This window comes from Helobdella robusta (assembly GCF_000326865.2).
Source record: "Helobdella robusta unplaced genomic scaffold HELROscaffold_1, whole genome shotgun sequence".
NCBI lineage: Eukaryota > Metazoa > Annelida > Clitellata > Rhynchobdellida > Glossiphoniidae > Helobdella > Helobdella robusta.
In genome coordinates, this window is record NW_008703570.1 from 3,647,339 (window position 1) to 3,673,514 (window position 26,176).

Here is a 26,176-nt window from a genome sequence, read left to right on the forward strand (position 1 = left end):
AATCTGTGATCGTCCGGTGTTGTTATATGGTGCAGAAACATGGCCAATGGCAACCAAACTGGAACAATAACTTCAACGAACCGACATGAAAATGCTCCGATGGATGCAACGAATTAGTCTGAAGGACCACATCAAATCTACCGAAATCCTGCGTCGTGCTGGTTTAGATGATATAAAGGACGAATGCCGGCAACACCGTCTGCGGTGGTTTGGTCATGTCAAACGAAGTGGAAACAGTACCATAACTTCTCTTGCAGATGTTGAAGTACCTGGCACACGTCCCAAAGGCCGTCCAAAGAAATCCTGGTCGCAAACAATCGAGCAAGACATGAAAGCTCTAAATTTAAATGAAATGGATACAACTGATCGTCTAATTTGGCGCAAAAAGTTGATGGCAAAGAAAACAACGTCCTACCTCGGGAAACCGGGTCTCTGGACGCAAAACGAAGATTGATTGATTGATTGAATTAGTCGTCAGTTTCATCGATTAACCCTCGACCCACTATTTGATACTGTCGCTTCTGATAAGCTTTATTATCTTTGAAATGCATCATTGTAAACAACATCATTAGACCGCCTCTGATTTTTCTGAAGCGCAAGCAAGCAGATGAAAATTAAAAGATTTTGACAATTTAAAAGTAAAATCAACTCCGATCACAAAAAATTGTTAATTATCATTAATTAGTGGGAATGAATAGTTACAGAGGCTCTTCGTTTTTAAAACCTAAACGTGGAAATGTTTATGCATGTTTATAAATTTTTCATGTTACGTAATATTATTGTAGTTAGTTGAATCTTCTTATTAAGTTGAATTATTTTAATTAGCCCTCCTGGACATCATCATATATGCACTGAAGTTGACTGGCAGTATTGGAGCACAGGTATTTTTGCTTCTGTACAACTGTACATTACAATTCATTGTAATGTAAATGTTTGTAATGTAGTTTATGTTGATGCGAATGTTTGTAATTCATTCATTTTGATGTGAATGTTTTCCAGGGTCCACTGTTTATGCTGGGTTATTTAGTCATCTCTGGATTAATCTTGACGAGGTTTAGTATCTTGTTTCAATATTTTTCATTGCATTAAGTTCTATATGTAAATATGTTCGTTGTGTCGATCGTTCTTTCAGCCAAACAATTACAAATAGAAATAATTTATTGAGAAGTTGTTAATTATTTGTCTATGACACTCTTCACTCTCTTCATGATTGACGCTGTACACTGTTGAACATATTTAAGACTAAGAAGGCCCATAGGAAAGTTGACAGTGTTGGAGCAGAAGTTGGAGGGGGAGCTGAGGTATGTCAATTCAAGGCTCATCACTAACAGGTACCACCATCTCTCTTTTTCGCACTTCGGTACTTCGTTCTCTATCAATCTTGTTATTGCCTCTCTTTTGTTTACATTTTATCTATTTTTTATGATATTCTGATCATTAGACTTTATAATTTTTTACAAACATGGCGCTCGTAGTGAAGAAGTGGCATTCTATCAGGGGAATAGGAAGGAACAATCGATCATAAATGCTGCTTTGCAAAGATTGGTTCGTCTTAGCGCACCTATTCATCACTTTGTACTCAGTTATTTTTTACTTTTAAGAAGTTTTTTGATCGAATATTTCAATTTAATTTGAATTCACTTTGAATTTCTTGAATATGTACTCGATGCATGGTTTTTAATTGTTTCGAATTGAGTTAAAATTGCTTCAATGGTTTAGATTTCTTGACGACTGCACAGTTTTGAAATAATAATTTCTAATGATTTTCATTTCAACGAATTTTATTATCTTGATACATTTTCATAAAAACTTTGTTAATGACAGGTGAATCACTTGAGAAACCTAATCTTCTTCAGATTTACGATGGGTCTAGTAGACAACATCATCGCTAAATGTTAGTTGATCATCTTTTCAAACAGCATTTCATATGAATATTATTTTGTTATATTTAAAACTGATAAACAGCGAACAGTTAATGGGGTTTTTTGATATCTTCTAGGAACTTTTGGCTATCATATACTCAGCGTATATGATGCGGTGCTTGCGCGTGCACATAAATACATGTGTACGTCGTGTGAAAAGGATAAACAGCCTTTGTGGCAAAGATGGCTGCTTCAAATCATCGGATGAAGATTTGAAGAACATAATAAAGATATAGATGATATATATGTAACATTGTAAGTAGTTCTGCTTATGTCAGAGCTGCAATAATAAAGACTACAAAAAAAATCACGTTATTTTTATGCAGGCAGGGACAACAGGGAACAATTTGTTCTGTGACGTTTAATATTATTTTTATGTACATCATACTCACTTCGTTTTTAATGATGTTTAATCTTTTAATAAAAATTTGTGAGAACTTGAATGGAAATGTTTAATATGCTGCTCAGACGTAGCCACGGTGGTCGGTTACTACGTCGTCAGCAGGCCCTTCCTTGACCTCCTGAATCCTCGACATGCCAACTCTTCGCATTCAGAAAGATTGCAAGTTCGTGAAACCTTTGAAAGTTTCATTTAATTTGTTAACTTTGTTTCTGCAAAAATACTTAATCCTGTATCCAGCTTCTAGCTTTCAATTTACTTGCCCAATAACCTTGTTCGAAGGCGTAATAGATTGAACTAGCGCCATCACACTCTGCCTGTGTGTGTTGAAGTTTTCATGTGCACGCATATGTTTTAGTACGTTATGCGATGGTGGTCTCTATCAATTGTAATTTCCAGGAGAGATTGATTCAATTTTTGTATATATCTACGTCACAAATAACGTTGTACGATCAGATATTGATAAACCAGCAATCTAATTATTATTTTTAATGATTTGTACAAAAAAGGATTATTATGAGAGTGGTAGGATGTTAGTGAAGATGGCCGAGGCTATAGGCCGAGTTGTCTTGGCCGGTCGGGAACTCACAAGATTGGCTGGGTTGGTCATTCTTATCACCATCATCAATCATTTCATTATCAACTTCTACTTGCTCTTTGGTGTGAAGTGTGACAAGATTTTTCATTTAAATTCTACAAAAAATCAGCATTTTCGATATTCATTTTGAACGCACATTCAATGATGGTTTCATTCAGAGTTTCAGGCAGACATTTTTAAGTAAAAATGTAAATGGCCGTATTAATTTTGTAATGGCATGTTTTTTATATTGAGCATTTAATATTTATTCGGTGACGTGTTTTTTCGTTGAAGCTTCACATCAAGAGTGACAGAGTTCATGAACGTCCTGGACGATTTGAATTGTGGCAAATATGAGAGGACCATGGTCGGCAGTGCTAGTAATGGAGGAAGTATGAGCTGATTCATATTTGCGAAACATTCCATACCGTTGTTTATTTGATTACCGACTTTAAAAAAAGTTTATAAATTCAACTCTACTCATTATTTTCTAGTGCCTCATAACACTTGTTTCAAAATTTCCGTCATCAGATAAAGATCCAGATTTTAATTTAGTGCCTGGTTGTGGAGAGTTGATAATTAAAGACAAAATCATCAAGTGCGTTCACTTTTCACGTCGCAAATGTTTTACATTCAAACTTTATTCAAATTCATGACGTTCTGTTGGGAATTTTCATACAATCATTTTCACAACTATTTTATTTATCTTAGGTTGTTTTTTGACTAAACTTTCGTTTTTCTAAACAAAAAGGGATTTAATCGCACAAAATTATCAGAAGAACCTTTTTTGGATTTTCTATTTAATTTATTCATTTCCAACAGGTTCGAGAAGGTACCTCTGGTAACTCCAAATGGAGATGTGCTTGTGAGAGAGTTATCATTTGAGGTATCAACGATTGTTCGTTTTTGCATAATTTTATTTAGTGCTCTGTCAGCTGTGGAACGATGCATTGTTGTTTGTGACTATAAAGCTGATTTACAATCACAGTTGCACATTAAACGCTGAATTATTACTGCCTCCTGAATGCATGTCTTTTTTATACGATTGTGGTTGGATTCGTCAATTGATGCGAACAATTTTTTAAAGGAATCTAAGTAATCAGTAATATTTTACTGGCTTATTTTGATAGTAAAGAAGAAAATGATGAACACAATACAGGTGAGATCAGGTATGAATGTCCTCGTTTGCGGACCGAATGGATGTGGAAAAAGTTCTTTGTTCAGAATTTTAGGAGGGGTATAATTATTTATGTTCTTCAGTATTGCGTGTGCTATTAAATGGTATTATTAATTAATTACATTACATAAATTTCACGCTATTGTTTAGTTGTGTTAATAATTACTTATGATTTTCATTTTGAAATACCCTTATTGTGGAGGCCAAAATCTCCGGACCCCTGAAGCATCCTTCAACAAAATTAAGGATTTAAAATTGTATACTTGAATTTTTATCATGGTACTTGATGTAAAGCTTTGTTTATATTAAAAAAGTAAGTGTACATTTTCAAGAGTAAGTGGAAAGTGAAATTTCAGGTTCGACAAGTGCAGGCTTCAAATAATTGAAACATCATAACTGGTACTCAATTACAAATGGAGTACATTCTTGTTAAGTGCTGTCCCCAGCCAATGCGGACATTAGTTTAATAGACTTTAAAACAGATATATATGAGTCAAAAGTTTTTAAAAAATTTTTAATCACTTATCAATTGTTGATATTGTTAATTATGATTTTATAATGTTAGTAAAATGCAAAGAAATCAAATTAAAAAAAAAATAATTAATAAAATTTTATTTCGTTCTGTAACTTTTTCCAGTAAAGAAAACTGATTTAACAGATTTGATTAGCTTGAATGTAAGGATACTAAGTTAGTAAAAAAAATTTTCATTGCCCAGCGTAGTTCAAGTTGTAAGATTTTCGTTTTGAAGAGGCTGATATTAATTTTGCAGTTCCAGCAATTAATAGAAAATTGTTTTAAGTTTAAAACCTTCAATTTGTTTTAAATCTTGACGATATTTGTTGAATTATTTTGAAATTATTGATAACCTTTTTTTGATAACATTGGTAACCTGTTTATTTGATCATTTGTCAAAGCTTTGGCCACTTTTTGGGGGCAAATTGACAAAACCTGACAACAGACAACTTTTCTACATTCCTCAAGTACGTTTTGTTTAAATAAAATCACTCAATTTTAAATTTTTTCAAATCATAATATTGTTCTGTTGGTTTAGTCGTGATCCGTATTCTTGCTAGTTCAGTTAATTCCCAACATTAAAAAGTTATTTGTTCCGGTACCACAAAGTTAAATGATTTCTTTCAGCGGCCATACATGACCGTCGGAACATTAAGGGACCAGATTATTTATCCACATTTAAAGGATGAGATGAACGGGAAAGGTCTGAAGGACACTGATTTGGAGGACATTCTCACAAAAGTTTCTTTTATTTGATTCCTTTCATTTTGATTTCATAACGTTTATGCGCATTAGTTTTGTTGGTGAATTGCACAAATATAGTAAAACATTTTTGTTCCCTTAAAACTCTGAATAGGTGCAGCTGTCATACATCTTGGAGAGGGAAGGTGGATGGGATTCTGTGCAGGATTGGATGGATGTCCTGAGTGGAGGGGAGAAACAAAGAATAGCTGTGAGTATATGGTCATCAATCTTTCGCTATTAATAATTAAATAACTACCAACGGTTATACGTTCGTTGTAATCCATAATAACCATAATCCGTAGTCCCGTTCACTTTCATAATATACAACCACACTTTATTAATGACTGTACAACAATACTTTCCCTTTTTTTCAACAACCGTCTTCGGCCTTCGTTTGATTAACTATAATTGTGGTCTCACTTAAATGGATTATTCTCGCAAGTAGTCTTTCGTAAATGGACTATTTATTTATGTAAGGCTTCAACTTAATCACTCTCCTCTTACCTCATTCAACTTTTGCAGGCAAGCATCGTAATTATAGCATTGCACTTATTTATGGTATTTTAAATAAACTCATACAAGCAATTTATTGTCAACACACGATTCAGATGGCAAGACTGTTCTATCATTGTCCGCAGTTTGCAATATTGGATGAATGCACCAGCGCCGTCAGTGTCGACGTGGAAGGGTTCATGTACCAACATTGTAGACAGGTTCGTTTCAGATAGGGGCATGTTTTTGCCTTCATATCATTCACTCTTTTTTATCAAATTTTTTTGCTATTCTCTAATTGTGTTAGTACAGGATTTTGTTCCTGTTTCAATGCATTTAAATCAAATTGGTTGACCTCCTTAAACAACTTTTTGCGCATACACAGTTTGTAGCATCAGTCTTTTTCATTATAAATTTTATTTTGTGACTTTTCATCAGATTTTCTGAGTCGGAAGTTTTTGTCGGCCTCGAATTTGAAATTTTAAAGGAACCCTAGACGGATATTTTTCATCCGACTTCGGGAAGTGATGAGAATTTGATTTTTTTTATTTTCCATTCTAAAAATGTTTTCAGGCTCGCGTTTTTTAGATGTGTGTGCAGCAATATGCAGTCATTTTTAATATTGAAAATAGATTCTAATGATGTGAATAAAACAACATAACGGTTTCAGTGTATGTCTTAAAACATAAGTATAAAGTAATTTGACTAAGAAAAAAATTACATTGACTCATTTTAAGTGTTTTCATTTAGTAGTGGTATTTAGATGAAATTATGATGCAAACGAAATTTTTTTTCCGACTCCGACCAGTTTGCTTCTCATATTGGAATCATCAGCATTTGGGGTCGACGCATAAAAAAATTATGTTTTTAATTTATGTGATAATAAACAAGTAAGCAGTATTTAAAACATAATTTTATGAATGAAATATATTTAATAATGCCAAAAAAAAACAACGAAAAAAAGTCAATAGTATTATGTTTATTAACTCTTGTCTATCCATGAAATAGCACGCTCTGACTGTGTTCTCAAATTATAGAGCTTTTCATTGCTCAAAATTTTATTAATTTTAAAACTGTCGACATTTCACTAAAATTTTACAATTTCAAAAATTACGGAAAATACTTATTTTAAATAGCAGTCTGTCGTATAGTTCGTGTAGATCGTTGTCAAAACTTTTCCAGATATTTTAGATGTATCAAAATTAATGAACTTGCAGGTTGGCATAACGTTATTCACAGTATCACACCGCAAGTCCCTGTGGAAACATCATGAAGTATGAATCTGTATTGCTTTGTTACCTATAGTTTGTTTGATTTGAGTTTTTTTTTCATTCTTTTTTCGATTATAAAGATTCTTCTTCAACTTTTTTTTCGTTTCTTTCTGTTGTCCAATCCGATCTCTGCAGTTAGATCCCACCATTATGTACGTATAATCTATCTAAAAACGTCACTTCAAGGATACAACAGTGTTCCACAACAACGCAGGACAACATTCTATATTTTTTTAAGCAGGTTCTTTTTTGCATTTCAGTTTGGTTCCTTCCATTTGTCTTCTCTGCCTTTTATATAACAGCATGTGTATTCAATGAACATAGTATTCATAGTTTTTAGATATAAAATTGAGTTTTCTGTTGATTTTTTGAGCGTTTGACCAGTCTCCTTGTTGGATTCTTTACATCCATCTACTTCTGTACTATTTCTCATCGCCTTTTCACTTTCCTCATTGCAATAACTTTGTTAGGCTCTGATTTTATTTTACATTGTGTGTTTAAAAAGTAAAACATTAATACAAATTTATATTTGATGTATGGCGAGTTTTAATTGCTTCTTCTTAATTTCAGTACTATTTGCATATGGATGGTCGTGGATCGTTCACTTTCAAGCCCATAACAGATGAAACAATGGAATTTGGCTCTTAATTATGTCTTGTTGTGTTACTTTTTACTAATTCATGTGGTCCATTACATAAAGAAAATAATTATGATTATTTAGGCGAATCTTTTTTATTATTAACTTTATTTTATACGGAGAACGAAATTATGTGATATAAATTATAGTAACAGCTCTGTTAAAATATATGCATAGGTTTTGAACGCCATCTAAATGATTTGTAAAAAAATTCGAACTTGATAATCTTATGGATGCAAATTTAAAATAAATGAAATTACTCTTGTATAGATATAATTTGAATGAATGTTTACATATTTGTAATAGTTTATTAGCAATTCGGACTTATTTATATTTAAGAATATGATAGTTGAAATCAGTGTTGACTTATGGAGAATTAACTGTGGATATCTTCAACATATCCATGGTTGTATATAATATATCTAAGATCCATGGGATTAACTAAAAAAAAAGGTCTGTACCATGAAAATTCAAGCTGCAATATCCAAAGATAGACCAGTTTAAGCCGATAAAAGAGTAAGAATGTAAGCCGAATTTATAACCTGACTGGAAGTAGTGTTTGTGAAATGTAGCTGCCTGGGTCTGGCTTTCCTCACCGACAGACCAAGTTCTTCAATTTTAATAATTAGGCAGATATAAGAAATCAAGATTCGTGGCATCGGAATCCGGATCTAAGTGATGGATTCGTACGGATCCGCATCCAAGGTGCTCACAGTTAAATATATTTTAACCCAAGTTCAATCACAGTGATAAAAACTAAATTAATTTTTAAGTTAAAATGCTTAAGTGATGATTAAACTAAAAAACAGCTCAGCGAAAGATGCATCGATTTAGAAAACTATATATCTAAACAAAATTGATCTGTCACTTGTTCAATAATTATGCTTTCATTCTGACGATATATGAAAAATGTTGAAATTTTTTAAAATTTGCGGGGTACCAAGAAGTTCACAAAGTATTTGTTAGTGTGGCCGGCATTAGTTTGGCGACGTTTACTTAATATCCTGTCAATTTTTGGTTCATTTTGTACCTGCAGTGTTTTCCTGTCTAAAAACTGAGTTTCACTGCCTTAATACTGCTCACAACAGCCCTTCTAGATCCGCCACTTGTTGCCTACCTCAAATTACCACATATTTTTTTTTTAAATTTGCCCGCAGTATTTCTTCAACCTAACAGTTTTTAATATAATATCGTCTGGTATTCGTGTAAATTTTAAAATTCGTATAACATTTCCTTTTGTATCACGAGAATAGACACTTTTGAAAAAAATACTAAATATAACTCAGAAATTTAACAAAACCAGTTTTATTGTGGAAATAACACCACAGCCATGTAATTTCTGAAATATTAACTCGATCATGTTTAGTTGCAGGCAATGCTTCCAGACCACAGTGCCCTTTTCCATCTATAAATAAAGCTTAACATAACCTACGAAGTTTATCGACATAAGATTTGCGATCTAGTTAAAAATTTGAACTATTCCAGAACTGCTATGATTGTTAAGACTGGCGCACACTTGTTTCCAATATACTAACAAAAATTTTAATTTAATTTTAAGTGTATGAATCATTGTGGGCGTAAATTTGACAGGTATTTGCATAATAAAAATCTGAAAATCAAATAAATAAATAAATAAACAGCATTAAGTTTTTTCACATAATCGAATAAATAAAACAAGTAAACAGTGCATTCTCGTTAGACCTTCAATAGTCATGAGCGTCTAGCGGAATGGTGGGATAAGAACAATGTGCAAATAATGTTATGAAAAATCATGTTAGTCAGATAGTTTCAGTTGATTTTTGGGTAATAAATAAACATTTACTAAATATAAATAAACGTTTTGCAGAAGAATGAAGTATTGTTGAAATGTGTACATGTTACAAGGTGTCAACTTCCACTTAAGTGGATGCATAATTTCGTTTCTGATTAACCTTTATCATGATGACTGATATTATAAATGTGACTGCATACAATCCAGCAGCTATCCAACAATTGAAAGCGTTTTGTTCATACAAATCTTTTATGTAGCCATAAGAAAAATTTCGATTTTCCCAATCTTTTTCATTAATTGGCAAATCTTCTGACAAAATCGGTGATCTTATGTAGAAAAATACTCCAAGAAGTGCCTGATGTGGAACAACATTATCCAATTCATAAAAGAGCTTTAATGAATGATTTTATAATTTTTATAAAATTATAAATTTTTTAATTGATTTTAATTTTTGTTTTTGATATGGGCATTAGATTCAGCCAAATTCTCACCACATTCATGTTATAAGTAAAATTTCAGATGCTTCCCAAGCCTAGGATGCCCAAACTCTATTTTTAAAAAATTATCATAACAAGGTTTGTATCACTGACATTACTTTAAAAAATTGTAACTATTTTTTCATAACTATATTTTTAATAATATTTATAAGCATGTGCTTTGATTTGGATTTAACAGATAAAGGCCATTAAGACTAATAATTTTATAAAAATTATATGCATACATGTATAATATACATGTATAAACTACAATATACATGTATAAATCCAATTATAAATGTATACTAATCTTCGCCACTAGCGTACCGAGGGGGCGGACCGCCCCGAGCCTCAGATTAAAAGGGAGCCTTCAAAAAGCCGATATACACAAATTTTAAACAATATTCTGTAAATTCTACCGAATGTTTGACGTTAATATGTTTGTAGTTCGTTTTATCGATTTTTCTCACTAAAGTTTTGTGGAGAACGTTTAGTTTATTAAAATTCAAAGTAAACTTATTTTCCAAATTCATGCTGCAAATAAGGCCATATTTCGATTCCGAATGAATCATCATAAATTGCCATACACAGCATTCGAGTTAATCTTACTTTAAGCAGACAGACCAGTAGTCAGTACTTCAAATATTTCAAATCGACAACCAAGTTCATAATGTTTTAACCTGAACTTTACTTCATTGTAAATTATGGCTGAACTATCACCTCTCCTTACCTAGCCGTCGAAATCTGTGCGTGGCGCATCCAAACGAAAAAACGAGTTGGAATGTAAAAAAAATGTACATCTGCAGTGCCCAGTCATCCTGAGATTTATGTCATGTCATATCAATATATCCTGTTTATCATCGTTGATAATTGATAAAAAATCTTCGTTGCTTTCCCACATACGGACCTGGAATTTATAAGACCGACTTTTAAACGGCGATGACAATTAACGAAATTTTTTTCTTCAATTAAACGAATTTGTCTGAGTTTCCAGACGCCATACCTAAATAATCTAACTCTAACTGTTCGTTCAACTTTACCACTTATGTTGCAGCATAACAATAATTCCCTTGAATATGAAAGAAAACCTTTTTTTACCAATTTAGCCATAAAAATGAGATAACAACGTTAACTTTATGAAAAAACTAATTTAAATTACAATATATTGTCACCGAATTATAAAAATGCCCGGGTGTCCTAGCCAACATCGAAAAAATGGCAAAAATATCGGAAATAATACCCAAAATTAGACAAATTAAAGCAGAACTACGAAACAACAAAAGCTATGTCAAAATTACAATAAATAATCCACAAAATTAAGCGTTTTTTAACAATTTCCAGCAAAATTGCATTTAATTTTTTAAAACGCAACAAGTATAAAGCCGGCAACAACAGCCCTAGAGACGCCACTGATCTTGGCTTTAAATCATCGCTTATTATATAATATGATAGTAGTTAAAGATTAGTTATCTTAGCCCCAATCAGCAAGTTAATCAAGTCAAGACAGTTGCAATTTGTGGGACACTGTCTTCGAATGGATAGAATTGAATTAGCAAACATCTATGTTCTTTATCAATCGAATGTGGGAACAAATAAAAAAGCCAGACATCATATCTCCTACAGAACGAAGGTTTGCAAATACCTTGAGTACCTGGATCTTGACAATGAACATTCAACTGATAAGAATTTGTGGGTGAATATTGTTGCGACTAAAAAGTCTGCCAATTGATGATGAGTTGAAGAAGTGAAATGTTATCAAACAAATTAGTTGTGTTCATGAAATTATAGACTGGAATGGCCCTATTGTATTTTTTCCATTACATACTTTATTCAAAAAATAGCACCAGCAACAACAACAAACAACACACGTTTAGACGACATTTTCCCCGAGATCAGGGGTTGCCGTTTGGCTACCTATGATGAAACCGAAATATCCCTCGACGCCATCCACATCTGTCACTCGCCTCAGCACCAGCACCCATTCAATAATAATATTTATAAGAGAAACAATCTATGGCACGTGAATGACGTGCCATAGTGTATAATGGATGACCACAAATGGACAAGAAAAATGCTTGGTGGTTTGAGTATTAAATTTGAAACATTATAAATATAATATGGATAAATCTACTGAACTGTTGAAAAGTTGCTAAAGATGCTGTAAATGTTTGTCTACTGCAGACAAAGTAAAAGAAGGTGCAGCATTTATTTACTGTGCAGGTGGACCCAATAAATTTTCATAATATATGCATCAGTATTTACTACCGACAAATTAGCATAACTTTTTTTCAAAATATTTACAACAGACATAGCCTCATGCTTATAATATGTATCAAAATTCCATAGTGATGATTGTGAAAAAGTCATAAAATCTAGCAAGCAACTTCTACTCGGTATAAATCTGCAATAAAACTACACTAGTTTAAATAAAACCAGTTTAAAATAATGAGTACAAAAGTAAAGTTTTTTGTAATGAGCTTAAAAAATCAGAAATTTAAAAACATAAAAGATCTGCTGCCGGTTAAAGATTTGCACAGGTTTTTTAAAACTTATGCTCGATGCACAACCATGATTACAGCACAATCCTTATTGCTTATTTTATTTCAATGATTACAATCACACAAAAAGTTTTGGGTCAGGGTTAATCACATTAGTATTAGATTAGTCAATAGTTATTAATGTTTTTGTAGTGCATTTATATGCCAAGAAAAATCTTTTCTCTCTTGCCAAAAAAAACTATGCAAAGAAGCACTTATAATTTCTTTTTTTTTAATAAAAATTTGTGTAGATCTAAATTTTTGAGTTATTATTTCTTGATTCTTCTAGTTTAGGTACCCATATTCTTACAATTATTAAAAATTAAATATGAACACAGAGAGTAACTAAATATTAACAAAATGTTCTAAAGAAATGTCTAATGAAGTGTTCTCCCCTATGGGTCATGTCACAGTGGATATTTGTCATTAATTGTGGACATAATACTAGAAAACATGTCAATTTGTCTTAGCTTGTTTTTAAAGAATAATAATATATTCATGCATATAAGATAGAAATAGAGCTTCCTTGATGTTTTATTTTGGACTTGTCTAAGTCAGCAAACATTCCCTAACCCCCAACCTTAACTCTAACCCTGACACTACCAACTAATAATTATTATTAAATATCATTATAAACTTAAAATTATTTATTATTTCATAAAAACATTCAATTTACTATACTTGTTATTCTTCCAAAATAGATTATAATTGAATGTTTAATACTGAATGTTTGCTAGTTTTTCCCAAGTCATTTCAATGACAAATCTTTCTTTTAGACCGGCTCTATACATTCTCAATATTCTGTGTGTAAACTTTTGCGTCATTTCATTGGGATCTATAAAATTCTGCTACTGTATCACAACATATTTCATATTTCACAACATATTTCACCTTATATTCTACCGATGTTAGCATATGATACCCAACCACCTGAAATAATATGTGAACCTGACAACATATGCTGCAAATATGGTCAAGACCACATGAGCTCTCATGATCAAGAACACATTCCTCCTCGTCTTGCCTCGCCCTCCATCATTTTTCATTAACCTACTGACTCTCTCAGTAATAAATCAAAAACAAATAATTGCAACAAACATTTTATTTATGTCACTACATAGGAATTTGGGAACCTAAACTTGAAAATTGCCTTGTCAATTATAATTTATAAAAATAGAATTTTAAATAAAAAGTTTAAATTTAAAAACAAGTATTTAAAAAAGACCAGCATAATGATGCCCCATCCACTGAGAACAGCACAGCAAGCTGAGCACTTCGGACCACAAATCACAGGCATCTCCAAAAAAATATTCAATATTCAATATCCAGCAAAATATTCAATATCTAGCAAATTATCACTTCCGATTGTTTTCGCACTGTGATCCAACCAAACAATAGGAAAAATTCATCAAACCTAGACCGACCAAACCAGTCCAAGTCGGATACAATCAAAACAAATTTAAATATCCAGAAAAGCGCTTCATTTTTGATTGCTGACAAAAATGAAAAGTTGTCACGGAACTGTACGCTCTAATGGAAGCAAGAAAAGCAATGACATCACCCTTCCGTTATATTTCAGCGGGTGATAGTTTACAGCATAAAATACGTTATAATGACGTAATTGCTTCCGAATTAATGGCAAGTTTACCTGTTAAAAAAACTTTGCAAATGAGTGTAATTAGCAGTTAAACAGCAACAATAGCTCTTCAGAAATAAAAATGTATTAAATTCTTTGTTAAGTAATTAGTACGGCGTGTACGTTCCCTTAAAGATTAAACCATGGATGTCTCGATATATCTAATGGATATGTAACTTGTTACCAGGCTATCAATTAGTAGGCGGTCATTTCAGCTCATGGCATATTGTATTTTTATTAACATGCTGCAAATATCCCACAAAATTTTTTTCATCAAAAAATAATGCAACAGGCTTAACAAATGATAAAATTATATTTTAATAACAACTTAAATAAATTATTTCCTTATCAATTGAATGGCTCTAGAATTGTTAATTAAATTTTAATAATTAAATTTGCTCAATTTTTATTTTCTAAACAGTTAATTTTTAACATTGGCATTTTTATTGATGTTTTTAATCAACTTTTTTGACATGCATGCATTTAAAAATTGTCCACAAATCATTTCTTCGACGTCATAATTGAATGCCCAATACATATTTTCAATCATAATATCACCATCCAGTGCGAATCTGTCCGTGATTGTCGAAAACGATTTATTTTGATTGAAGGATTTTAAAAACATCTTCAGCGCTATATCTGAATTTTTATAACTCAGAATATTTTCCAGCAACGTAAACAAGTTGTGAATGCACTCTTTAGTTTTTATGAGACCTCCTCTGTTTACATTGTCCAAATATTGAACAATGTTTGCGTTCTCCTCATTTTTCATTACAACTAGCACATTTAGTAATAAAATAGCATCGATGAAATCATCTATTTCTTGATTAACTGCTGCACTGTCGATCAATACCCTCACAACTCTACCTTTCGAGTCGAGGTTTAGTTGCCGTATTTCATATACTCAGACTAGGTAGTTGGACATTGCAAACAAGTACGTTCTAATTGACCAAGTGGATTATGCAAAGGAAAATTCAAATTTTTCGTTGTTAAAATTTTTCATTAGAATTTCATGCTTCTTTTTCGAATTTATTTGTATATATTTTTAATAATATTAAAACTATAATAATATTAATTAATAAATAATGTACTGACGATGACGGTTTAACGTCGAAATAGATCTATCTGCAATAATTTTAATAAAATGTTTGTTAATAAAAACAAAGTTTCAATTTTAAGCAGACTCAATTTCTTTATAAAAATTTATTAAGACAAATTGAAAAATTCAAATATAAGTTGATAAACACTAATAAATCGGTGGAATTTATTACACACAGACACACACACACACACATATATATATATATATATATATATTAAACACATATAGCACACATTTATTGGTTCCTCGGAAATAGGCACAGTATAAAAATAATTGAGCATCTGAGCACAACCACAACATATCAATTTGAACACCGAAGATGGTATAGGAATACAGAAAAATTCTGTATAAAATAATCAAATTTTGGTTTTGAACTAAAAAAACTTAAAAATGATCTACGATCAACCGTTAGAAAAATCGAAAAGTTAAATTGGAAGTTAACTAGCGCCGAACTTGCTGTGATTTTTATCAATAATTGCATTTCTGACAGTCTTAATCCATATATTCATAATTTGTAATTCACATGAGTAAAATTAATCCAAATCCTAACTGGTTATAAACAATATCACCCAACCATGGATATATATAACCAACCGAACCGAAACATCGAAATACCCAACCGAAACATCGGTGATCGGTATTTCATCTGAATTGTTCTCAGCCATATATGTATAAAGTGTTCCGCTGTTGACTTAGTATAAGCACTGATCTCGATTGTATTGATTCGTTTTTGCTCAATAATTAACTTAACAATGATTGCAAGCCTAATAAGTTGCAACAACAAATTGATAAATTTGGTAGTGACAACTGTCTATCAAACGTAACCGCAAACAGAACCGAAACAAAATCTATAACTGAAAGATGGATTTAGCATGGAAATTTAAATCTACAAAAGTGTGGGTCAAAAGGTGGCTTGTTTGCTGTGTATTCAACGGACAAAACTCGTTCACAAAACATTTTCCCAAATTTCAAAATGCAAAATAAACTGCGTTTTGTTATCAAGCATCACAGCCAGCAAGGAACTTTCTGCCGGGTGAGCTTTGAACCTTCTGAAGAAACTACCGTATCTTTGAAACTCATGAAAGCGCGGGGACGGAAATTAGAGATGCGAAAACAAACGATATTGTTGAGATTAAATATACACGTGGTAAAATAATATTGATGTCGAACCAGGAACAGAAATTCATAAATAAAACACGACATTTATAATTAAAAATTTTAATGAAAATATTCATATAATTTGATAACAAAGCATAATTCATAGATCACGACTTTAATAATTATGTTGAACATGAAGCAAACATATTTAGAAATAAAAAAGATGGGTATATGTACAGCGCACTTAATAAACAATTAGAAATGAATTAGTTTTTAAATGCAAGCATACCATATCACGAATGTTCATTAAAATAACCACCAGTTAAATATTCAAACATAACAACAAATACAAAAAAACAACTAAACGAATACACATGCAGACAAATAATAATTTAAATACTTTGAAAAGTAGAAAATGTTTTTGCACGAACTAGAAATAATTTACAAATCTTGTTATGCAGACGCACTGTGCGTGTATGAAAATTGATCCTAACCATTAAAAGGCTAACAAATACTAACTAAACAATTCAATTAATTATTTAAACACAAATCCAAATGTGCAATGAAAATTAATGTATAAAAATGAGAAATACAAAATATCAACAAAGATATGGAGAAGATGGGACTAAAAAAATGTTGATATATGCGAAATGACTATTGTTTGTAATACTAAATTTAAAGTTATATTAAGTCCAGCTATGTTCATCATTTTTGCGTTAATTTATATATTAAGAAATCGTAACTTAGAATGGAATTTAAAAATTATCTAGATGAAAAAAAACATGGATACAGATCAAAAATTAATATGTACTATTACTTAAAAAATTAAATTAAAATACTTAAACAAATAATGCAATGAAGCTTTCAGCAAGAACTTCAACTTCTTTGTTGAAAAAAAAACATTTTAACCAAAGCATATAATAATAGAACGCCTGTGCTACAACTTAAATAAAGAACATTAACCAGCAGCATCCAAAAACCAAATTACTTTAAATAGATGTACAAATGATAAAATATAAAACAACCAGTAAATTGCATTGTTGATTTTTCTTGGTTGAAACCTGCATTAAGATTTCTGAACAAGTTCCATAAATTTAACCAGACTGTTGAGACCAGTAATATAGTTTTCATCTCTGCCATCTTCAGTCTCAAAATCAAAAACATGTGTGAAATCAATCATTTTAAGGTTTGAATTACTCCTTATGGCTTGCATAACCATATCTGAACTAGATTCAGGATTTAATAATTCAAATACTGTTGCATCATACACAAATAATAAAGAACTGGCAATAAAATATAGCTTCTTCTGACGATAAAACCAGTTTTGTACATCTGAAAGCTTTTCCAAAAATGTCTTTACCAAATAGAAACCAAATGGCTCATGGAGATTGAAGAAAACTTTAAGACCTACGAAATTTTTTTTATTAAACTAAAGCAATGCTTTATGAATCATATACAACTGACAACCTTTCTCTAAAACTGCAGTTTCATCCAAAGCTCTTAAAAAATATCTGTCCAATTTTATATAATCTTTGATTTTTGTAGAAAACACCTTTTTGAGAAAGACAAAAATATTTTTTAATGGGTTGAAGAAAGAAGTAAATAAAAAAGTGTTACTTTGATGCCAAGAATTTGAAATCCAAGTTTTTCAAGGAATGGAGATTTTTTTTTCTCACTTGAAATCTTGTTTTCATCAGCATATTTATCATAAGTAATTGGTCCAATTTTGATGTCCATTATGCATGGAATTTTCAAGGTGTGGGTTATATTTTCCAGTATCAAGTATGTGCCTTTATGTGCAAATCATTTCATATAAAATGTTAATTTTCCATTACTCTGACACAATAGTAGTAAACGTAAATATAAATAATGGAATGATTTGTAAAATTAAACTCTAGTAAAATATTGAATGCTAACACCCAGGATGTTCCTCAGTAACCCATTGACCAAAATATTTAGGAACAAATGTTCTCAGTTCGATAAGTTCTGAAATTGCCAATTCACTATCAAACAGTCGACTATAAAATTCAGCTTCTCTTTTCCCTTTAATAGGTCCTTGGATGGGCTTCAAAATTTGTCCTTCATCATTTTGTAAGAAGCCTGTCAAAAATGTATTAACAAGTGTTGGATATTAAAAATACATAAATATTAAAAGACTACAAACCCAACTGATTTTGTTTCTGACCATTGGGTCTACCAAAGACATGGCCAGCAACTTGGTGATCCAATGGCTTAACACCCTTAGGAACAGGAGGTAAACTCTTCCAAACAACATCATCCATATTTTCTGCCATGATTCTGTTTTAATTAGTAATATAAAAAGAGAAATGCGTAAAATAATTTAGATTTACAAAACCATAAGGGTAAAATTAAATAATAAAGAAAGAAATAAAAAAGATAGGCAATGACTAAGTGTATGACACATGCTCTCATTTTGCAAGCAAATGTATTCATCAACAACAACAACAACAACAACAACAACACACGTTTAGACGACATTTTCCCCGATTTTCGGGGGTTGCCGTTTGGCTACCTATGATGAAACCGAAATACCCCTCGACGCCATTCCATCATAAGTAATTTATTTGGCTAATTTTTATGCAGGACGCCCTTCCTTACGCAACCACAGTTATAAGCGGTGGGCCTAGCCTTTGATGATCCAACATCACTCACAAGGCAGTGAGGGTCAGTTTAATGTCATAACCAGGACAACAAATGTATTCATCAATCAACTATTTTAAAAGTAATGAATTTATCAACAAGTTTTGATTTTTACTAGAATCTGTAACAAAACAAGCAGGTAGAATATAATGAAAAAATGATTTAAAAAATTCACAAAGTAAATATATTGGTTGTTAATAGTTGAAGTAATTAATATTAGACACTGAAACTTTACCAATTTTTGCATCATATAATGTATAATCACTTGCTAATGATGTCATCTAACATCTAACATATGAGACACTTTATATAAAATATAATGTAAAATAAACATGCAGACGTTTCAGTTTCAGTGCTTTAGAAATGTAAGAGGATAAGGTGAAAATAGATTGGCAGAAATGAATGCTGGACATCAGTAACTGAAAGGATAGAAATACAAGAAAGACAAAGACCAAGCTGAGCTAGTGTTGTTAAAAAATTGATGACATGACCTGAAACCAGAAAAGTTTCCCAACTGCAAGAGGTTACTATTGCAAAATTTTGTTGAAAAGCAAGCCCACTGAAATTTTAAATAAATAAATGAAGTGTAACAATGAATTTATAAAACAGTTTAAAAAAACCAATTGTGAAGCTTAATTTTCAGAGTGAAGTCTGTTATTAAAAGTGTTAAGTGTCAGTTTAGTTTAGCTTTTACAGTCAGGAAAACCAAGAAATTTATGATATGATTTTCAAACTCACACTAATCCTGAACTGAAAATGAGTGATAGAATTCAGTTCAAGTTTTAAAGACATTAAGATTAAGTATAAGGATAAGTAAATTTTAACAAACATTAAATAAAAATTTTAATAAATGTTTCAGTTTTTAAACCTAATTTATTAATTTAATTAAAATTTTATTTTAATAAAACCTCTCACATTTACATAAATAAAGATACTGATAAAAAACAGATAGATAACCCTCTAAAAATTAAGAAAGGCCTTAAACTCAAAAATTAAGAAAGGCCTTAAACTCAAAAATGAAAAATTTAATTAATTTTTAATTAAATTAAAAAGTTGTTATTAAAAAAAAACCCATTCTAATAATAAAACATTCACTACATTACATTACAATGTTATATTTAACCATATTTTACAATTATTTTATTTGAACAATACCTTTTTATCTCCTATTTGTCTTTGTAGTATACACTTTGAATTTAAAATTTAAATTAAAACTTTTAGAAGTGGTAGGTCTTGTTCCTTGGGTGTTATTTATCACTTATCAGTTTTATATAATTAGTTATTAGTATAATAAATAATTATACTATTTTATTTAGTTTTTACTATAAACACAACAAACCCAACAAACTAAGCAGACAAATAAAATGAATTGCTTAATTAATAAATAAAAAAGGTAAAATAAATGAAAACATAATTCAAAACTGAAACCTTAAAAATACCTTCTCGCACGCGCGAAACAAAACAACAATCGGTTTTTTAACAAACGTTTGTAATGACATTTACACACGCAATCACGTTATATATAAACAATTTACATACATACATACATATATACATATACATATATACATACATACATACATACCTACATACATACATACATACATACATACATACATACATACATACATACATACATACATATATACATACATACATACATACATACATACATACATACATACATACATACATACATACATACATACATACATACATACATACATACATAAAAGTCATATATACATACATACATAACAGTCTTCCTGTTACAAATTTAGGCTTGAAATCGACAATGGGCCCAAATGTTTCAGAATTGGTCAAGAATTGATTTTTCAAACTGCGCCAGATTCGTCAAATAAGAAAGTTTTTAAACAAAGATGCTCTCAAGTCACTGATGTATGCATTTATTAAATGGATTTCGAAGTTGCAGATAGCTAAAAATCAGGCTGCGAAGATTATTGTTGGTGGTTTAAGGTTTGACCATGCCTTCCCAATTTTATGGGTTGCATTGGCTGCCTATAAAGCAAAGATACCTTATCAAATTGGGGGCAATGGTGTTCAAATGCCTAACTGATCTTGCACCTAGGTACCTGTCGGATAAATACAAACAAATTTCTTCCCTGGGAACTCATGGGCAACTGAGGCCTTCCAGTTCAAATAAATTACGTGTACCAAAAACAAATTTGAAAACTGGTAATCGAGATTTTGCCGTTTCAGGACCAACTTTTTGGTATAGACTGCCAGATGAACTTCGTCAATCGGGACAAACGCTATTTAAAAGACTTCTAAAGACATACTTGTTTAAATCATTGTTATAAATTAAGTTGTTTTATTTTATTGTATGAACATGGAGTGCTGATGAAAATTTTTAATTATAATTAGCGCTATATATATTTTAACAACAATAATACAATAATAATACAACCGTCAACTACGTCACTCAGAATTAAACGACTACATTTACCGTCTCTTCTCTAAGGCTTCGATTCCAGTTTTCAAGGAACCATCCGGCATTTCAGTGCACGATGGTAAGCGCCCCGATGGATGCACACTAGCAGCTTGGAGAGCCGGTAGATGTTTGACGTAGAACGTTACGGTCCCTGGCACCCTTGCCGAACGATATGTAAATCTGATAATTAAAGAATGTGGTTTGGCCGCAGCCAGGGCAGCGGACGAAAAAATGAAAAAATATGAAAACGATGGAATTTTTGCCAATATGTATCGAGGTTCTCGACCCGATGGACCCCAACACCCTAAAATTTCTTAAGGCAATATGTAAATTAATCAGCGTTAGATCAGGCTACAGCAGCTAACGATTATAGAAGTACATAATTTTATTAAGGCAATGCAATGAATGGATAAACATTAGCACGAGTAAGCTTGGGCCAAAAGATGGTTTTTCAACCTTTTACGAAACTGAACAACAGACAATGCAGAATGACTAAGATCCCTAGGCAAACCATTCCAGACAGCACAGAGGCGTAGCCAGGGTATTTTGCGCCCGGGAACAAACTATAAAATTGGCGCCCCCTCTCCATGTCTAATCGCAATTTTTATTACATCAACATTGTAAAAGTTACTGCTTACTAAAGCAATTCAAATTTTAATGGAATATTGTATTTAAAGATAAAACATAAATATACAAATTATAACATATGATTCAGTCACTTTCAAAGATAATTTATTTATATAGTTTACAATAGATTCATTTTTCTAGATTTCATTGTCGCAAACTGATCAATTTTGTTATTCAAATCTGTCATTTCCAATGTTTCTCTTTCAGCATTGGGAAGGGCAAGAACACTGAGACGATCTTGTTCCATTGATGCACGTAGATACGATAAAATAATACTTTATAAAATACAGCTTACACTTTAAAAGAATTTAAGAATGGATATATATATATAATATATATCCATGAGTTTAAGCCGTTTCTACGTCTTTGCTTACTTTTAAACCAAATTCAAAACAGTACTTTTTAAGTGGAAACAGTGTGTACCTGTACCGGTGGCGTTGGTGCTCTTTATTTCAATTGTAGCGTTGTTATGGGAAGTCGAAGTTTATTACGACATTTATTATTAATTTACTAATACTTCATATTTTTGATTTGTATCGTTTATTTTGACTGTATAGTTTTTTTGTAAATAAATAACTTTTTTTGCTCGTGATAAGATTTTTACTCTTGTTTTGAAAATTTTGTCAGCATCATTCTGACGCCCCCTGTATTTGGCGCCAGAAGACATATGTACCTCCAGCCCCCCCGAGCTACGCCTCTGAGACAGCAGGACCCATTACGGAAAAATTTCTACTACCACAAGCTAATTTTATGTCAGGTACAAACAGTAAACATGAATTGTCAGAGCGCAGTATTTGACTCAGTAGTGGTATTGTTCTAGGAATGACTCTGTCGGTTAAATATCTAGATGCGACACTCTTAATACATTTAAAAATCGTTAAAAATATCTTAAAAATAACTCTCTTATAAACCGTTTGATGAGCATAAGCCTACGCAATCGACCGGAAAATTATTTTGAAGCTGCCCTGGTGTGAACGTTAAAATGCATGTTGTTATTAAAAATAAATCCCAGGATGCGTGCAAATGTGCAAAATTCAATGTCAGAATCGCTCAAGTCTGATAGACTTAATGTTCATTTTTTCCAATTGCTGCCTAGTGCCAGCCGGTAAAAACTGAGTTTTTAGAATGATTTAACTTAAATCTATTTGCCATCATCCACTAATTAATTTCCGAAAGACAGACCAGATCAATAAAACAACAAAGGGGGCTTTAGCAATGATCTGAATATTTTTAGGCAAAACCGTGATGTATGAAATTATATCTGTCGATGATTTTGAAAACGTCGGCAGTGTACAACACAAACAGGAGAGAGCCGAGAACCGACCCAACTGGAACATCATGCGACACAGTTTCCACAGGTGTCATGCTAGATCTGAACAGAAACTGCTGTATAGAACAATACCTGTTGTGTACAATGATAGGATGAATCGTTTTTTTTCATTTTCTTAAAAACTATCTGGCCACATTAGACGAAATTTTTTACGGCTTATTTCAATTTACATTTTAACAATGTTGGGTCAAAATGGTAGGAACAAAAAACAAAATGTTTTTTATAAGTTTATATGAATATGAAACAAGTTTTAAAAGTCAATTTAATTTCGTTTATTCTCAATTACATTAATGTATATGTATAAAGAGTTGAGTGCATAAGTTATAATTATTATTTTGACAGTAAAATCAAAAACAATTTTTGTTTCAATCAATCAATTAGCTTATAAAGCGCTATTTCCGCGATGTTCAACAGCGCTCCTCAATGAATTTTGAAAACAGATGGGTCTTGAGATCCGCTCTGAACTTCGCAAGTGATGGAGAAGTAGTCAGAGAAGTAGATAGAGAGTTCCAGAGAAAAGGACCAGAAAAAGCAAAAGCAGATTTGGCAAAAGAGTGTTTAACACGAGTTAAGAAAAAGCGAGAAGAAGACGATCGTAAACCGGGGCGTTTAAAAAATTTCATATGGATATCAAACTTAATTGATATTTCAGTCGTCCAAATCATCGGCGAAATTTAAATAGATAAAAACATATACGTAATTTGTTTATTGGATGAATTTTTATGTAAATATATCAATTATTTAAGGGTTACAAATTTTATAGTAAACATTTAAAAAAATTATCAATGAAACCAAATTAGTGTATTGAGGGTATAAATGAAAATTTTATTGAATTTATTTTATAATTTAGCACACGTAACATATAGGCAGTTTCAACATTAGAAAAATTAATTGAAATGGCTTTGAAAACGGAAGTTTTATTGACAAAACGTCGAGGAGGAAAAGACAAAAATTGGAAAGTAACTCCTTCGCCCGAAGAGTTGGCCACAATGCCTCTCATCGAAGCATGCAAATTTTTGGCTGTGAGTCATTTAGTGTTCTTGGCGGATCTAGACAACGTTGATGGGAGCAGTAAAATTTTTAAAATTTTGAAATTTTACTTGGGTCCAAGAAATTAATCAAATGTTCGGTAGTGTGACTAAAAACAGGATGATGACCTATTTTTGGCCGATTTTGTACTTAAAAGGTGTTTTCCTGTTTGAAAACTTGAAAACTGAGTTTTACTGACTTTTATTATAAACGCTGCTCACAACAGGGAGGGTTATGGCCCCCACAGATCCGCCCCTGAATAATATTATTTGTAGCTTGTGCTTACTTATATATGCTATAAGCCACATATATACAATAAAATATATAGACCTTTGCATAATAAAAAGCATTTCCGTAACTTGGAAAAGATCAGCATATTTGTAGAAGTTATTAGCCCGTGCAAAAGTATTGCGAGTTTAGAGAAAAATTTTCTGATCGCTAAGAGTAGTTAATTATGCATAATAAATTCATAAAGCAATTATTTAACAGTAAGTATTGTTGAATATATAACCTGGGGAGTTAAATTACTGTCTTAAAAATTGACTTATACAATTAGTTGAACACAATTTATTCTTAAATGAATTTAAAAGTTGTTTTAAACATTGTATTGTTGACGTTGGTCACTTTGGGTTACGGAATTATGAGTGACAAAATCAAAAAAATACCACAAAATCTACCAAAGAAAATCCAAATTTGACTTTACAAACTACCAAGGAAAATTCAAATTTGACCTACGATGTTTTTATACCTTGTTTCCCCTTCCGGCTGGAGTGACTGAGGAGAATTACGACTTCATCAAAACAGTCAACAACATAAAATTTTTTTGCGACGCTTGTTTGACTAAAATGCCCGTGAAGAAACAGTTTATAAAAAATTTGAAAGTCACAATTCAGAGATAAGAGAAGAAATAAAAAAATTGAATGATATGAATAAAACAATCGTATCTGAGGTTGCTGCAATTAGAGCCATTATTTTTGATAAAAACGAGAACAAACTTACGCAGATGGACACATCTGGTTCTTGGCTTTCTGGTGAGATCGCCAACTTAAAGTCTGAATTGGGTATATCATTTGCCAGTGTTGTTAGTGGCGAAATGGAAAAAAGCGTTCAATCAATTAATCAAGACGTGAAAAATGTTCAGAAAAAGTTTCAGGATGTTGTGGATAATAATGAAAGAGAATCTAATGTAATAATATTCAGATTGAAGGAGGGACCAGATGACAAAGCAAGAGTTTGCCAAATAATCGATCATTTGAAAAAAATGTTCTGAAACTGATGAGGCTGGGCAAAAAAAATGACAGCGTTATTAGACCAATTTTGATTAAATTTAATAATATTGAAGCAAAGTCACTTGTTTTCAACGGCATCAGAAAAATGAAGTCACTGAACGGTGATTTGGCCTGTGCTAGATTAAGCCATGATCTCAGTATCGATCAAAAAGCTGTACTTAAAAAGTTGCTCAACGAAGCCAGAGTGGTGGAGGAGGGATGCAAGGAAGGTTTTTTTTTATATCGGGTGAAAGGGGAGGTAGGAAGGTGGAAAATAGTGCGGTTTCGAAAGGAGAAATAATTGAATTGGCAAATGGTAGGCGTGGTTCTATATATGGTATAATTGGGTAGATTAAAAATCATTCTTGTGTTTTGTGGAAAAAAGTATTGATGGTAAAATTCAAAATAAAATGAGGATTGGGTTGTTGAATGTGCGGTCAATTGCGTCTAATATA

General features: G+C 31.7%; 5 protein-coding genes across 5 annotated transcripts in view; 2 read left to right on the forward strand and 3 right to left on the reverse strand.

Annotated features, from left to right (window-relative positions):
* Positions 1-7,999, forward strand: part of HELRODRAFT_187814 (hypothetical protein) — a 13,577-nt gene extending 5,578 nt beyond the window's left edge. Inside the window, exons 10-23 of the mRNA XM_009010722.1 lie at positions 1,242-1,301; positions 1,825-1,894; positions 2,391-2,488; positions 2,832-2,923; positions 3,194-3,291; positions 3,431-3,497; positions 3,722-3,785; positions 4,059-4,136; positions 4,992-5,057; positions 5,218-5,331; positions 5,447-5,542; positions 5,943-6,047; positions 7,044-7,100; positions 7,668-7,999. Of these exons, the coding sequence (XP_009008970.1) occupies positions 1,242-1,301; positions 1,825-1,894; positions 2,391-2,488; positions 2,832-2,923; positions 3,194-3,291; positions 3,431-3,497; positions 3,722-3,785; positions 4,059-4,136; positions 4,992-5,057; positions 5,218-5,331; positions 5,447-5,542; positions 5,943-6,047; positions 7,044-7,100; positions 7,668-7,745 (1,143 nt within the window). The 3' untranslated portion in view covers positions 7,746-7,999. The remainder of the gene's footprint in view (positions 1-1,241; positions 1,302-1,824; positions 1,895-2,390; positions 2,489-2,831; positions 2,924-3,193; positions 3,292-3,430; positions 3,498-3,721; positions 3,786-4,058; positions 4,137-4,991; positions 5,058-5,217; positions 5,332-5,446; positions 5,543-5,942; positions 6,048-7,043; positions 7,101-7,667) is intronic.
* A 1,314-nt stretch (positions 8,000-9,313) lies between these two features.
* Positions 9,314-13,958, reverse strand: HELRODRAFT_105257 (hypothetical protein). The gene is made up of 2 exons (XM_009010723.1): positions 13,744-13,958; positions 9,314-9,860 (listed from the first exon to the last, which is right to left on the reverse strand). The coding sequence occupies exons 1-2, from the start codon at positions 13,813-13,815 to the stop codon at positions 9,633-9,635; spliced, it is 300 nt and encodes a 99-aa protein (XP_009008971.1). The 5' UTR covers positions 13,816-13,958; the 3' UTR covers positions 9,314-9,632.
* A 3,462-nt stretch (positions 13,959-17,420) lies between these two features.
* HELRODRAFT_158730 (hypothetical protein) lies at positions 17,421-18,648 on the reverse strand (the record flags this gene model as incomplete). Its single annotated transcript, XM_009010724.1, has 5 exons — positions 17,421-17,761; positions 17,822-17,906; positions 17,972-18,144; positions 18,272-18,454; positions 18,519-18,648. The coding sequence occupies 5 exons, from the start codon at positions 18,646-18,648 to the stop codon at positions 17,421-17,423; spliced, it is 912 nt and encodes a 303-aa protein (XP_009008972.1).
* Positions 18,649-21,478: 2,830 nt separating this feature from the next.
* HELRODRAFT_158731 (hypothetical protein) lies at positions 21,479-22,056 on the reverse strand (the record flags this gene model as incomplete). Its single annotated transcript, XM_009010725.1, has 2 exons — positions 21,479-21,771; positions 21,924-22,056. 2 exons carry the CDS (start codon positions 22,054-22,056, stop codon positions 21,479-21,481), a joined length of 426 nt encoding a protein of 141 aa, XP_009008973.1.
* A 3,400-nt stretch (positions 22,057-25,456) lies between these two features.
* HELRODRAFT_158732 (hypothetical protein) lies at positions 25,457-26,022 on the forward strand (the record flags this gene model as incomplete). The annotated part of the gene is made up of 2 exons (XM_009010726.1): positions 25,457-25,599; positions 25,734-26,022. The coding sequence occupies 2 exons, from the start codon at positions 25,457-25,459 to the stop codon at positions 26,020-26,022; spliced, it is 432 nt and encodes a 143-aa protein (XP_009008974.1).
* Between the last annotated feature and the right edge of the window lie 154 nt (positions 26,023-26,176).